Genomic DNA, 15,200 nt, shown 5'->3' on the forward strand with positions numbered 1-15,200 from the left:
ATTTTTTGTTTCTCCCCAGGACCGTTTTCACCCTGTAGTGATTTCAAAAATCCACAAGACATGTATGATGCCTGTGTGCAGGATGTCTGCATGTCACTACAGCCCGCCATGTCCTGCTCGGCTATGAAACTCTTCGCCCAACAATGTAGACAGGCTGGTGGAGTGCCCGGAGATTGGGTGGCTCAGGCACCTCACTGCCAGGAACCATCAGGTACCTCTCCTCACCCAGATTTGTATTGACTTGTCACTGAGATGAAAAAAATAACCCATTGTTCAAAAGTTGGATGCCGACAAGGGTGCAGCAACCAGGCGGTTGCCTATGACTCATGTTTTGTTCTCTATACAGTTTCAAGCAAAAGTCACTGCTGGTTCTGTCCAGAAAAAGAATATCTGTTGTTTAATACAGGCATGAGCTTTTTCCGCGAATTCGCGGATTATCCGTGATTTCTTTTCTACCTCGGGGACAAAAACTATTATCCTAACACACTGTAGCATCAGCAAACTTGAGCCTTTACTGCAATTTTTGCAATGTTCCATGATTTTTTTTTTTACCCCCAGGCTCAACCCTGTTAATATTAATTCTTCCTTGCAGCAGAGAATTTGCCAGTTGCTGCACTACTCATTTTGACATCGTACCTAAATAATCCAGCCATTTTGTGTTTTTTTTTGTGTTCGTAGCGCTCAAGACTTGTCCAGAGGGTTCGATGTTGATTCCATTCGGTGAGGGATGTCAACCGACGTGCAATGATCCCACAGGACAGCAGAACTGTCAACCAAACACCATCATAGAGACCTGTCTCTGCCAGTTTCCTAACATTCTCCATAACGATGAGTGCATTGACCCCGGCGATTGTGGATGCGTATCCCCTAGCAACTATTTAATGGAGGTAAAAATGCAAATGTGATATTTTAAAGATTTAAGTTAAAAAAGTAAAAATTTTTGCTTTATAGCAGCTGTTTGCTCACTGAATTCCAGTAATTTACAACAAAAAAACATACTGAGAATTCTCAAAATGACATAGCAATTATTTAATGGAGGTATATATGCAGTTGTTGAATTCCAGTAATTTCATTTTATCTGGCTTATCAGTATTTGGCCAATACTTTTACCATGCTAAAAATTGCTTCATCTGGTAAGAAGATTATAAAGCCTTATCTTTTGTGGGGGGAGGGAGGGAGGTAGGGTATAAGGAGGGGTGGGATGGAATAAATGGTCTTTTAGTGGGAGGGAGGGAATAAGGAGGAGAAGGAGTTTGGTAGGAGTTCTTGATGGTCATAACGCTATGATGTTATAATTTAACCTCGCAGGTTGGGGACAGATACATATCCGATAACTGTGACGAGATCTGTCATTGTAGTACTACAGGCTTGGAGTGTGCTACCTACACCTGTAACGAGAATGCAAACTGTGAACTCAAAGATGGATTGAGAGATTGCTATTGTCGCCATGGTTACAGTGGTGATGGACAGACTTGTACTGGTAGTAAGTATCAGACACAAATAGCTTTTGTTTATGATTTGACAGAGAGCTTCAAGAATGATATTATTCAGTGCTATTTCTTTTCCATTTTGACCTTCAATTCAGTTCAATCTTGATTAAATACAATCATGTTTATCGCGATGAACCATGAACAGCTTGGTGTTCCTTGTACAGAGAGCGTCACACTTGGATTTTTCCTTGGAGGACCAACAATTTCGGGAGAAGAAACATATTATATTTTCCTGTCCAGTAACTTTTGCAGTGTGTAGAATAGTTTTAAGCCGGGGGGGGGGGGGGAGTTCCAATTCTGTATTATTTTAATAAATACTTTCTCAGTTCTAATAATTAAAAATAATTTTTTTTAAATAATTTTTTTTTTTTAAGGTGACATCTCTGCCAGTCTCAGCGGTGATCCTCATTTCCTCTCCTTTGATTCAAGGAAGTTTGATTACCAAGGATCCTGTGAATATACGCTGGTAGAAACCTGTGGCACGGGAGAAGCGCTTCCTTACTTTGAACTGATCGGTAACTTCAACAAGCCTAGACCTCACTTCAGGGTCACCGTGACTGCCTCGTATAGACTACATTACAGAGGAATCGTCTTTGAAGTCAGGGGTGCGCGTGGATGTTTCGTAGATGGCGCGGCGGTCACACTGCCCTTCTCAAGAGAAGGTGTTACTATGACGTATGTTCCAAACAATAAGTGGGTAAGTCAAGCTCAGGTTAATCACAGACTGCAGCTGGTTAAAGACCAAAGCTTTGTTCTCTTTGGTTAATAGATTTGTTGGCAGTTTTCCTGGGACAAACTAAAACGAATGACAGCGAATGACCGAATGACAATTGACTATGTACAGGGTTAATTATCTTTAGCGAATGACAGCGAATGACACGGAATGACGACGAATGACAACGAAGGACAGTGGTGAGTGGAGATAAAAAGAGTGGGTGGAGTAAATGCAGTTATTGTATTAGTTTTCTGCGCAAAAATGGTTTGAGGAATATCACATGTTATGTGGTTAAAGGGTTTTGGTGTAAGTTTTTGGCGCTTGAGTGCTGTGCTTTTGACATTTACCTCTGTAGGATATAGAAAGATAACTGAAGCCGTTTCAAGATTATTGTATTGTTAGTTTCTAACAATTAGTATCGGAAAAATGACGTTAAATTTACTTTTTAAAACCAGACTTACAATTTAACTTAATAATAACTTAAGGTCCGTTTGTATCTTGTCCGTACTTTACTAGATCTGTAAGCCACGCACCTCGCGTCCGCTCGGTTTGTGTGGCTTTGATATACCCACGAAGTCTGAACTGTGATATCCGGTTGAAGCAAATGTCTGTGTTGTCATTACTGTCATTCGTTTTAGTCAACGCAATTTTTTAGTGTGTACAACATATTGTCATTGGTTATGTGTAACGCAATTGTCATTCGTTTTAGTAACACCCGTTTTCCTCTCTGTCTGTTGTGTTCTCATTACGTGTTTGCTAACAGACATCTAATGAAACTTCATTTATATTTTTCTGCACTGTTAGTTACATCTGATTTCAATATTGTTCATGTTTAAAAGTAGTTATGAAAACATGAAATATTCTATGTCATTTAAAAGTAGCCATTACATTAAATCGCATTTATTCCTTCCGATCAACGTTCTGGTTGTGATGACTCAACTCGTTTCCAGGTTTGAGTACAGATATTTCTTATCTTCAGGTAATTACGTCCGACTTTGGCCTGGTCATTAACAGCGAGTTCAGCGTTTGGTACAGTACCCAATATGCTAATGTCGTGGTCAGGCTTCCACCCGAATTTACGGAGAGAGTCTGCGGACTTTTTGGTACGGCTAATGGCAACAGCAGAGACGATCTGATGATGCGTAACGGTGAAGTGGTAAGTTATACTAATTTGTTACAAATCAGTTTTTTATCGTTGGAGGATATTATCGAATAGCTCTTCCGGTCCGTTCAGTCTAACGCTAATATACTGATTAAAGGGGTTAACGTGAAACAAAAGATAGCAAGGTTGTCATTGGGAGCTATCTGCTGTTGATATCTTCCTGATGTACCGTTCGGTATGGCTAACGGTAACAGACGAGACGATGTATAAACGGTGAAGTGGTAAGGTTACGCTAATTTGTTACAATCAGTTTCATTGTTCAAGCTTAGCATTGATAGAGCTCCTCCAGTTGGTTTCAGTCTAACGTTAATATAATCATACTCTTAATTAACTCTTTAATACATTCTCTGTGGTTTCACACAGCCTCTGTTAAACCTGATTTCAATACACACGATTCAGCTACACGTCAATCCTTCTACAAGTCTCTCTTCTATCGTAATTATCTAGTCTTACCAGACGTCTAACTTTTACAATGAAAAACGAGTTAACGTGATACAAGAGATAGCATAAGGTTGTCATGTAGAGCTATCTGCTTTTGACATCTTCCTGGTGTACCCGGGCATGTGAGAAGGGGTACACTCTTCAACTTGATTGCATACTGAGGTTATCCTTACTTTAATACTGTATAAGAATATGTCTTTAAGAGATTGGCTCTATATATAGTCACTGGTTTCAAAGCTGTGGGTGAAGGGTGTGGTGCAGTGGTTGGATCGGTGGCTGCCTCACAACACCATTTGGTTCCTGGTTCGAAACGTCACCAGGAACTAGATTCTCTCGATCTATTCAAATAGCTGCCGTGCAGTGTTGTTGAATTTGGTATTTTCAGTGGATTTGGTATTTTCTGATTTGAGAAATTTAAAAAAAATTGTGCTTTGAAACAACGTCTCTTGCATGGGGTACCTTCACCTCCTACAGTACTGGAAAAAGTGGTCAGATACTGTGCTACACTGTCATCCATCCGAAGGGGATGTTAAATGGTTCTCTGAGAGTAGGAATGTGTGGAGAAATTACAGACCTGCCTCGTGAGAGGGAGCTTAACATATGCCACTGTTAAGCCACTTTAATTGCAGGAACAGGGCATCAAATAAGCTTAGCTTCATAACAATTGGAATTTGCTAAACTAAACTCCTCCCGCCATCAAATTATTTTGAATAGAAAGCATATTGCTATAGTTTGTTTTGAAACTGGACACATCTTTTAGAGCTTCTTTTAATTTTCAAAGTCTCCCATTTTTGAGTCTTGCATGTCAGCGATAATACCATTTATGGCATAAAAAAAAATTTAAAAATTGTTTTTCTCGCCCCAAGCACTTGTGATTCCTACAGTTTTAATACCCGATGATGTGTTCATAGTGACCAAAGAAACGTTCCATTTTAGTCTTTGTCATTTCTCTTCCTGCTGATTCAGAATAAAGCTGATCCATCAATGGGAGTTAGAATGTTGATTGATCAGCCAATGAGAGTTAAGTATCATGTCGTATGCTGTGCGGAGACCAAGTTCCTTTATTTACTATACATTTTTCATTCCTAGGCACGATCCATTGGACAGTTTGGTAATTCCTGGGTGACTGGTGACAGAGAGTGTCAGCCCCCTGAACCTGTTGATCCTTGTCCTGAGGGCGATCCTAATAGGGCCACAGCAATTGATAAGTGTTGGGTTATGGTAGATAAGTTTGGTAAGTCATAATCAATGATGATTTTTTTTTCCGACATATAACTTTCCATGCCCTTTGAAGCTGTTGATTATGGACTCCACATCATCCTGTGTGTGGGATTCCTTGTAACTATGGAACCCCTTCTAGCTGGACATTATGAAAGTTGGTTATGGTGATTTGTGTCAATTTCAAAATCTAAGTAATTTGCACAATTGAGTTTTAAGGATTCGTTGACTGGTATATAGAACAGCAGCTTTCACACAAGTTTGCATTATATTCTACAGAATTGCTTCTAACAATTTGTGTGTATCTGATCTTGGTCACCCAGGTCCCCTAGCTGGCTGCAGAGATTTCTTAGATCCTCAAGAATTGTTTGATGACTGTGTCTACGATGTCTGCCTGACAAACTTAGAGACAGAGCACATTTGTAAGAATATCGAAGCTTACGTCACCTTGTGTCGGAACCGAGGGGGTAGCCCTGGATCATGGTGGACCTACGTCCCTGAGTGTGGTGAGTACTATTCCAGTCCTGCTGGGGTATGGTTTTTTTGAAATAGCTTTATTGGAGGTTGTGAGGAGGAATACATTTAGTCCTTCTATACATTGTACATTTCAGTTGTATTCATGTTGCCCCCTTATGGCAAACATTTCAGAATGCCTAAAGTCCTCAATGCCTCATCCCACACTGAATCTTACCCCTGTACATTACCACGGGCCATATTTACACCCTCCCTGGTCCCACCCATGTAAACCAGGGTAGGGGGTCAGTTCCCTACAAGGGATGCACATCTCACTTCCACAGAATTCTTGATAACCTTGGTCAGGATTTAAAAACAAATTATTTGTCATAAACAAACTATGTGTCATCCTTCTGTTTACATCCAGCTGCTCCCATAGGTCCTTGCTGATCCCTCCCATGTTACCCCGGTAGGGGGATCAGCTCCCCACAAGGGATGCACATCTCATAATTCTACAGCAATCATGTTCCCCTTTTTCAAGATTTTTTTTGAAGAATTATTTGTCATATTTATTTGTCATGTTTTCAGCTGCTCCCTGCCCAGCGGGTCTGGAGTACACAGATTGTGGCACTGCTTGTCCACCGTCTTGCGAAAACCCGGACGGTCCCGTAGAGTGCGCAGAGACTTGCATCGAGACCTGCCAGTGTCCAGAAGGACAAGTCCTGGATGGTGAAAAATGTGTCTTTGATTATAACTGTGGCTGCAAATTACAGAATGGTGTCTACATATCTGTGAGTTTAAAGTTAATTTAAAGTTAACTTTTATTGAGAATTCTGCAACTTATAGGAAATTTTCAAATAACTCTTACATTCCTGGACAATTTGAGGATCGATGACTGCAAAAATTTTGGGAATTGTGTTCTCTGTTTTATTGATGTCATTTCCATGGGTATTGCTCTTATGAACTCTGGTTATTGCTATTTATAGCTATATGTAGCTATTCTTTTCACCTGTTGTTGGTCACCACAACTGACTGTACACATTAGCATGTCATATCTGTCTTCTGTTCTCTGTGTACATTCTGGCCAAATGTCTACCAGTAGCCAGGTAGCAAATGACAGCATGCTGATGAATAACAAAAACAATATTGCTTGCTCAGTTATATGTTAAAATTAACTACCAAAGCAATTATGCACTTGAATTATTATGTAACTCTGCCAATGAGAAGCCACTGTCACAGTGGTAAACTACTTTCCATGAATCGTGCAAGAAAATGGCATTGCTGCATGGAAATGACCTAATTTGTTATCAGATGAACTGAGCTAAAGGAATGATCAATTCATACTGAAGCACTAACCACTCTGGCCTTGAGTAGCAAACCGCTGATAGACAGTACCGACAGTTACGTCTTTCAGTAGTAAGACAGCCACTTGTCGATTTCCTTTGCCATATCACGATTTGTAAATTAATGACCCTTTCGTTGCAGCAAGGTGATGTGTACACATACGACGATTGCTCTCTTCGCTGCACCTGTGTGGACGGGGAAGAAAAATGCGAAGCTTACGGTTGCCGTGGTACCGAAGAATGTAAGGTCGTTGGCGGAGAGAGAGGATGTTTCTGCAAGGAAGGGTTGAAGTTCAACGGACAAGAGTGCTCCGATGGTAATTGTGGACTGTTTTTTCCCTTTTCTTTTTAAAAACTGTCGCCATAAATTAGATGGAAATTCTTGGAAATGTTGGATTTTGATTTTAATCAGGAGGTGTTGCAAATGCTTAAAAAGAACAAAAATATTTGAAATTGAACATCTTCATCACTTTGTAGTACTGGATCAATTGAAGGCATGCAACTTCCCCTAGTGATGGCTATTCAATGCGTTTACAATAAATATACTAACTAAGTCGCTAGTTCCGTTTGAAGCCTAATATCGCCGTCCATCAGATGTGTTTAAATTATCTGAGAGTATATTATACAGTTTGTTGAATTTTGTATAAGAATAACAGCAGATGACAGACACATGGGTATGGATGGGAGAGAGAGGTGCCTTCGTCAATTCATCAGTAACTGAGTGATTAGATAATGAATAAATTTAGATAAAATGCCATACTTCATGCAAAAACTCTTCCATGGTAAACCTTTTTACAATAAAATACAGAACAAGCTGAATGCTTAATGCTTTGATAACAAACACATTTTTTTTAAGTTTACTCTATGTGTTGTTTGTAGAGCCTTGTTCTTGTCAAGTTTGGGGAGATCCCCATTACATCACCTTCGACGGCCTGGCCTATGACTTCCAAGGAGATTGCGAATACGTTCTCGTGGAAACCTGCGACCATGGTGACCTGCCAACCTTCAGAGTCATCGGTAGCAACGACAAGAACCTTCCATCTCAGTTGGTCTCTTACCTGCGACGAGTCAGATTGGAGTATAATAACGTGGACTATGAGATACTCAGCACTGGTGTCATGAAGGTGGGAGGGGTAGCAGAGACTCTACCCTATACGACAGGAGGTACAGAACATGTAACCATTACGCTCCTACCACCAGGGAAAATAGTGAGTGAAAATTTATTTCCTGTTGTATTTTAACATAATAAAACCTATTTCTACAACTTTTTAAGGGGGGAGGGGGAATATGGAAGAAGTGAGGAGAGGGGGGGTTGGGGGTGAGAGAAGTTGTGTTTTGAAAATTATTTGTACTAAGATGTAGATAATATTATGTATTCAAAATAATAATTTTAATAAATATTACTTTATTACAGTTAAAATATTAATTTTAATCAGTGAAAATATTAAAAAATGGTGACACTGAGGAAATAAGCTGTTGTGTTTCATTAAAACCTACACTAATTATTAATGTCATCTCCAATTATGAGTGAAGTATGGAATCATCTTGGTTCGTATTGATATTTTAAAATCAAGCGTTTGCCAATTACATAAAATTGCACAAAATGTGCCAAAAGTATTCAAAATGAATCTACTTGATGTTCTAATTAACCCACAAAAAACAAATTGTGTTTATTAAGCAATGTCTGATTAAATAATAAGATTTCTAGCTCCCTGGATTGTTGGGTTTCTAACCAATAGGGTTGTATCAATTAAATTGGGGTGTGATCCATAGTCACACACTATGCAAGGTACTGTGACTTGTGACTGGCACCCTTCCCCCTCCCCCTTTCCTCCCCCACTCGCACCCTCTCCCGCAAAGAAACAGGGGGATTGCCACCAACTAACAGCTGGGTCGCTCAGTGGATGGATTACAGGACTTACAATGCTAAGGTCACATTTTTGACTGCATGCGGTTTTGGCCAAAAACCCTCTTTGCTCTTTTCAAAATGATTTCTAACTGACGGAAAATGCTTTTGAGAGTCTAACTTTGTCAACATTTTGAATATGAGTGACCATAATTTGGTGCTCTAGCATATTTAAGGGCATTACTAGTCAATGTTTCAGTCTTGGCTTGAGGTTTTAATGTGTGAATGTGATTACTTTCACCCTTAACACAGATGGTGGTCACTCACTTTGGTCTGAAGATGACTTTCACCTATGCTGATGCCGGTCTGACCGTGGAGGTCAGTCCTGACTACTACGAGGTACTGTGTGGTCTCTGTGGTACCTGCAATAAGGACCCTACCGATGAATTTGTCCTTCCCAGTGGAGAACTGGTAAGTTTACCCCTTAAAAATGTGACATTGGCAGTTGATAGGCCATCCCCTTTAAGTATAAGCCCTCTTGATGAATCTTATTAGTCATACAATTCTTGGTAATGACTTATACACCACCCCACGGATTGTCTGATTTCACCCATGTGTTACCACTGTTCATCTCCTGATCATCGTGTGCAAATGCCTTAACATTTTCCATATGTTGGATTGAGCAGTTTCGGTTTTCATGCATCCAGTAGATATTCTGTAAGCAGTTGGACTTGATTTATTCATTTAAGGACAAGGAACATGTCTAGGGAAATTTTCCCTTATTCTGAATTTCCCACCTGTGAATAAATATGTACCCAAAAACAACCTGGTATAAATTAGTCACTCTCTTTCTCTGTGTCAGTCTGTGACGTTACAAAAAAAAACAGGGTGGTTTGCCAAACAGCTACAGTCAGGGGTGAAAAAACCTATGGAATAAATGTCAAGTTCCAATATGTTATGAAATATTACAATACTGTGAATTGTTTCCAGTTCAAATGTTTTGTCATGTGAATTGTTTTCTATGCCCCATCATCCATACTTTTATACTTTGTTCAGATATTGTTTTATATTGTCTAATAAAACTTGTGGTATCTTTGACAGGCGGAATCTGCTTCAGCATTTGGTAATGCCTGGACTGTGGGCGATAAGCAGTGTACTCCAGACTCTGGGATAGATCCTTGTGATGGCAAAGATGATGTCAGAGTGGGTGCAGAGAGTCTTTGTTACATCCTGAAAGCTGATGGTGAGTTTAACTACCCTTCAATTATTACAAATATTATCTGTCATATTTAATGTTATACACCTACGACAGTTTGTTGAGAGATGTCAAAGACCATTATATAACATGTACAGTTTATCACTGTGGTGTCACGGGACTGCCTTACATACTTGCTATACATTCAAAACCTATTCCCTCCCACACCCTATCCCCTCCCACACCCTATCCCCTCCCACACCCAATCTCAAGCCTGGTTCATCTCAAGTATGGCTTATATCATAGTGACATTTGAGTTCTCCTACAGAAGAAAAAGAATACAGTTTAAAATTTACAACTTCCCAAAGCAACGACCCAAGCAGAATAACAGAAATCATCTTCAGAATTTTCTGATTCCAATGTAAAGCAGAGATAAACTCAATTTCCTTTCTCTGGTGTTGTTTAAGGTCCATTTGCCAGCTGTCATGAGTTTGTGGACCCTGATTCGTATTACAACAGCTGTGTTTATGATACTTGCGCCACCGAGGAGACGGACTCATTCTGTGCTGCCTTAGAAGCATTTACGACCGCCTGTCGCAATGCAGGTGGTGACCCAGGACAGTGGTGGGAAGAAGTAGCAGAGTGCCGTGAGTCCATTTGCATCTTCATATTATTTAGCTTTTGAAATATTGTTATGGTAAATTTTGTCCTGGAAGGGGGGTAATTTAAATTCTACTCAAATTGAAAACTCAAGTCGCAGAAACATGGTTAATATCAATGTCTTATGCTGTTGTCTTGGTTACAGAGGTCATGTGTAATTTCCCTCAAAGTTTAGTTCAGTTTGCTAAAGTTGCTAGAGGCAGATTTTCTAGATGTTTTAATCTTATCTGTGGCATATATGCACATGGTTTGTAAAGCAAGTTGCTCTCAGGTTTAGGACAGTCAGATATTTGATGTTCAGGAGAAATACTGCAGCTATGAATACACTGTTGCATTAGTTTTTAATTCTATACTGTTGAAAGGTCATCTGCCCAGAATTCAGGATGCTAAAACTGCCAAAATTTGCGAACAGTAAATTCCTCTATGCATGACTATTATGACCCTCAAAATAAGTTAATATGTAAAGTTTCAAATTAGTAAAAAGTAGATGTCTGGTTCATATTAAACTTGTTTTGTTACACAGTTACTATTAATAAAACATTTTATGCATGTGTAAATTACTCAATTACATTAATACATATGTCACATTAGATAATCAGTCATGTTTGATTTTAGGAGTTCATATAAAATGATTATCATTCACGACACTGTGTGTTTTTAAAATGTGATCTCTGTCCAAACCTGACCTGGGTGATATGTACACCACCACGTCCAGGTTTTGATCCAGTCTAGCTGTGTATTAAAAGGGTCCTAATTCTTGACTCTGGTCTCATGTAATTGCAGCTGGACCTTGTCCCGAGGGCATGATATACACAGCGGATGGCCCGGCCTGTCCCACCACCTGCTCCAGCAGAGATAATCCCATCGCCTGTGACATTCCAAATGTAGAGACGTGTGTCTGTCCAGATGGAAAGATTCTAGATGGAGATAAATGTGTTTATCCGAGAGAATGCGGATGCATCACTCCAGAGGATACCTACATCTCGGTATAAAGATCACATGTTCATTGTTGTCAATATGTTATGGTTACATTGGTAGTATAATGTATAAGTTATCTCAAAGATACTGTGAAATTAGTCAGTGACAATTTTATTAGTGAAGTTTATTTGACTGTGATGATAGTATGGAAGTATATATTTAGGTTTGTCATACCTCACAGCTAACATATAATGGTTTGTAGGTTATATGAGGTATATAATACCTCAATAGTGTACAAGTAATCTATGATTAAGTGAGGTATGTAATACTACTGCAAGGATATGACATATGTATGTGGGTGTTTATGAGGTATGTCATACCTCATAACTAATATCTAATGCTTTGTTGGTTACATGAGGTATTTAATACCTCATATAAGGTAGTTACACCATTGATTAAATGAGGCACACACTACTCTAAGGATGTAATAGAGGTATGTATTGATTTTATGAGGTATGCTCTACCTCATCATATGTGATACGTGTATTCAACTCATTATTTTTGGGTAACATCCTCAAGAATGGAATGTACCAGTTTTCATGTGTCTCTTCTTTCAGCCTGGCTCTGTCTATATCAATGAAGGATGTTCACAAAAGTGTACATGTATCCTGGGAGAGCTGGAGTGTGAGACCTACCAGTGTTCTGCTCAGGCCTCCTGCGAGGTGAAATCTGGAAACAGAGGCTGCTATTGTTCTGATGGATACGTTGGAAATGGCCAAGAGTGTGAGCTGGGTAGGTACCACATCAGATTTATTCCATTTCCAAGCCTGGCAAAAGTAGGTCAGGGGTCTGCAGCCTCAGTGGTCTTGAGTCACTTAGGGGGCTTGGAAAAGTATGGGATCAACAATAATGTTTTATGATTTTCGTAATATAATATAGGAATTAAAAAAATAAATTCATTTTATTGTTTGGCATGGATAAGGATGCATCAGGTAAGATCTTCTGCCTGCCCACCAGAGAAAAATCCTTAAAGCCTTGAATTTCTAAAGACTATAAAGGGGCCCATCGACATTATTGATCCCAAGCTGTAAATTATCTCTCAAATCCCTTGTGTATATCCTAATGTTTACTAGCAAATTAAAGCTCAGTTTAAACTCCTTCATTTGAACCCATGCAATTCTGGTCAGTTAGATATATGATATAATAAAAACTCATCTCAGATGTTGTATGTTATATAAAATAAAGCTATCAATGTACACCATTATTAAGGCAGTCTCTGCCCCATATATCTCACTGCATTGCATCTGCTTCAAGGGGGATGCCTGTGGACAGACCAGAATAGGTAGCCTACTGAAAGATCACAAGCACTCAATTTTTTATTTCTCTCTGGACTTCAAGACAAATATTCTCTCTAAATTCATCCTTTGACTTGGATTCTTTATAGCTGATTGTGAGTGTTTGATTTGGAGCAACCTTCACATCCGGACGTTTGACCTGGTCAGCTACTCACACAACATCGGATGCGAGTATATAATGGTCGCCGACAGAACTGGAACAGCGCAATTCGAATTGATCGGTGTCTTTGCACAAACTCTGCCGACCGTGCTGACTGCGCTCAGATTAACATTCGAAGACAGGTCGTACGTCCTGGGAAGCGACGGGCAACTAACAGTAGGTGGTGTTACCGTGGGAACCACTTTCTCAGATGACATTGTCACTCTAGTCCGCCTGCCGGAATCCAGCTCAGTAAGTAGATCTGTCTGTGTAAATGTGAGAATGTCGGAATAAACAGTTGGACTCGTGCATGGAATGGTTTATTATAATCGTATCTTTCTCAAAACTGTTTTTACGTTCACTGATGAAAGTCAATCTTTCCACCTTTTCCACAGATCCTTACGACATCCTTTGGGCTTTCTATTCACTTTAGCATGTCAGGTGTGGCTTCTATTAAAGTGACCCCTGACATGAGGGGAGAAGTTTCTGGTTTGTGTGGAACCTGCAATGCTAATGCAGGCGATGAGTTGACCTTGCAGAGCGGAACTGTGGTAAGCCTCTTTTTGTTGCGCAAAAATTCAAAATTCGATCAGATAAAACACAAAATTTAAAAAATTGGGTTCCATGGGAGAAGGTTGGCCATAAGTTATCACATCAAGTGACACTTTTTGCTGTTATTCATCTGATAGGATTTCATGATTGTTTTTGTAGTCAGCCACGAAGACATAGTTGCAAAAAGTAGCTTAGAAGAGCATGAAGTGCACACTTAGCTTGTATGTGAATCATGCTCATATATAGTAGGAAGTACATAGGGTGCTAGTCAGGTCAGGCACATTTGAAGTGTTTGATATCATCTATGGTGGGAAGGAGTAATTCACAAACTTGGCTCAAATTCTGGTTACGTTCTTGTAGTCCCGCGTTTTCGGACCATGTTTTGTGAGCGGGCTGTTGCTGTTGTTGGTCCTTGCCTGTGGAATTTTCTTCCTACTTATCTCAAAATGTGCTCCTGGATTTGTCTTTTGAAATGTTTACTTAAATCTTATCTTTTTAAGCAAGGTTTTGATGTCTAATCTGTTCTGCTTTCTTTTTGTATCTTTTTATGCGTTTTATTCATTTACTTCTCTTTATTCTTCTTTTGTTGTACGGTACAACAGATTATATTTTATAGTTGTGTCACTTTATAAATTTTATTATTATTATTATTGTTATATGATAATTTCACAAGTTGTCTATAAACTTTGCATACTGTGGTAATATGCATATGTAGCTGCACTAATCCATTAGACAGTGTAGGTTAAAGCCAAGTTGAAACCACTTTTTTTAAAATCTGAACAGCCACAATAAAAATGACTAAAATTGTTAACATGGCAAAAATAATTTGAAAACATTTTTTTTCGGTTATTCTCAGGCATTTCTGGAAAAATTAGACAAAATTTAAATGCATGTGCAAAGTTAAGGAAATTTTTCTCATTCTGGTGAACTCTGATCAAACCATTGATGATATTGCATAGCTGAAGGACAAAATTAAAATACAGAGCAAAATCAGAGAGATCATCATTACTGCTGTCAGCAAAATACAAATATGCATGAACAGATGATAAAAACAAAGTGGTGTTCCCCTGGACTAAGGGATCTCTTGTTCTCTGGACCATAGGTTAAAACTAAACCCTGCCTCCAGATAAAGAATGTCGGCTATTTCTTCATCTCACTTAGCGCGTTCTAGTGCGTTGAAATTCAAGTTTGTTGTTTTTTTCTCCCGTGTCTGAAGACTGGTGATATAGTTACCTTTGCTGCGAATTGGCTCACAGAGGAATGTTTGGCAACTCCACAAACAACGGATTCTTGTGGCAGTGATGAGGTGCAAGCTAGAGATAGGTGTTACTACCTCATCAATCCTAATGGTGAGTAGTATAGATTACTTGGGAATGAGGTACAAGCCAGAGATATATGTGTCACTACCTCATTAGCACTAATGGTGAGTAGTATAGACTACTTGGGAATGAGATACAAGCTAGAGATATAGGTGTTACTACCTCATCAATCCTAATGGTGAGTAGTAGACTACTTGATAATGAGATACAAGCTAGAGATATAGGTGTTACTACCTCATCAATCCTAATGGTGAGTAGTATAGATTACTTGGGAATGAGGTACAAGCCAGAGATATATGTGTCACTACCTCATTAGCACTAATGGTGAGTAGTATAGACTACTTGGGAATGAGATACAAGCTAGAGATATAGGTGTTACTACCTCATCAATCCT

The 15,200-nt window shown here is 39.2% G+C and overlaps 1 protein-coding gene and 1 long non-coding RNA gene across 5 annotated transcripts in view; one reads left to right on the forward strand and one right to left on the reverse strand.

The window, feature by feature from the left end:
* The window catches only part of LOC139975128 (IgGFc-binding protein-like), a 59,601-nt gene that overhangs the window by 39,661 nt on the left and 4,740 nt on the right, over nucleotides 1-15,200 (forward strand). For all 3 annotated transcript variants that reach the window (XM_071982763.1, XM_071982764.1, XM_071982765.1), the window contains 18 exons: nucleotides 20-211; nucleotides 679-887; nucleotides 1,309-1,483; nucleotides 1,865-2,187; nucleotides 3,185-3,361; nucleotides 4,898-5,042; nucleotides 5,350-5,532; nucleotides 6,068-6,270; nucleotides 6,965-7,139; nucleotides 7,702-8,030; nucleotides 8,981-9,139; nucleotides 9,770-9,911; nucleotides 10,331-10,510; nucleotides 11,307-11,509; nucleotides 12,059-12,233; nucleotides 12,886-13,187; nucleotides 13,331-13,486; nucleotides 14,704-14,836. In XM_071982763.1, coding sequence (XP_071838864.1) covers nucleotides 20-211; nucleotides 679-887; nucleotides 1,309-1,483; nucleotides 1,865-2,187; nucleotides 3,185-3,361; nucleotides 4,898-5,042; nucleotides 5,350-5,532; nucleotides 6,068-6,270; nucleotides 6,965-7,139; nucleotides 7,702-8,030; nucleotides 8,981-9,139; nucleotides 9,770-9,911; nucleotides 10,331-10,510; nucleotides 11,307-11,509; nucleotides 12,059-12,233; nucleotides 12,886-13,187; nucleotides 13,331-13,486; nucleotides 14,704-14,836 — 3,561 coding nt within the window. The remainder of the gene's footprint in view (nucleotides 1-19; nucleotides 212-678; nucleotides 888-1,308; nucleotides 1,484-1,864; nucleotides 2,188-3,184; nucleotides 3,362-4,897; nucleotides 5,043-5,349; nucleotides 5,533-6,067; nucleotides 6,271-6,964; nucleotides 7,140-7,701; nucleotides 8,031-8,980; nucleotides 9,140-9,769; nucleotides 9,912-10,330; nucleotides 10,511-11,306; nucleotides 11,510-12,058; nucleotides 12,234-12,885; nucleotides 13,188-13,330; nucleotides 13,487-14,703; nucleotides 14,837-15,200) is intronic.
* LOC139975133 (uncharacterized) overlaps nucleotides 13,063-15,200 on the reverse strand; it is a 171,225-nt gene continuing 169,087 nt past the window's right edge. For both annotated transcript variants that reach the window (XR_011795672.1, XR_011795671.1), the window contains one exon: nucleotides 13,063-13,201. This is a non-coding gene — a long non-coding RNA (uncharacterized lncRNA). The remainder of the gene's footprint in view (nucleotides 13,202-15,200) is intronic.

This window comes from Apostichopus japonicus, chromosome 10 (genome assembly GCF_037975245.1).
Source record: "Apostichopus japonicus isolate 1M-3 chromosome 10, ASM3797524v1, whole genome shotgun sequence".
NCBI classification, from domain to species: domain Eukaryota; kingdom Metazoa; phylum Echinodermata; class Holothuroidea; order Aspidochirotida; family Stichopodidae; genus Apostichopus; species Apostichopus japonicus.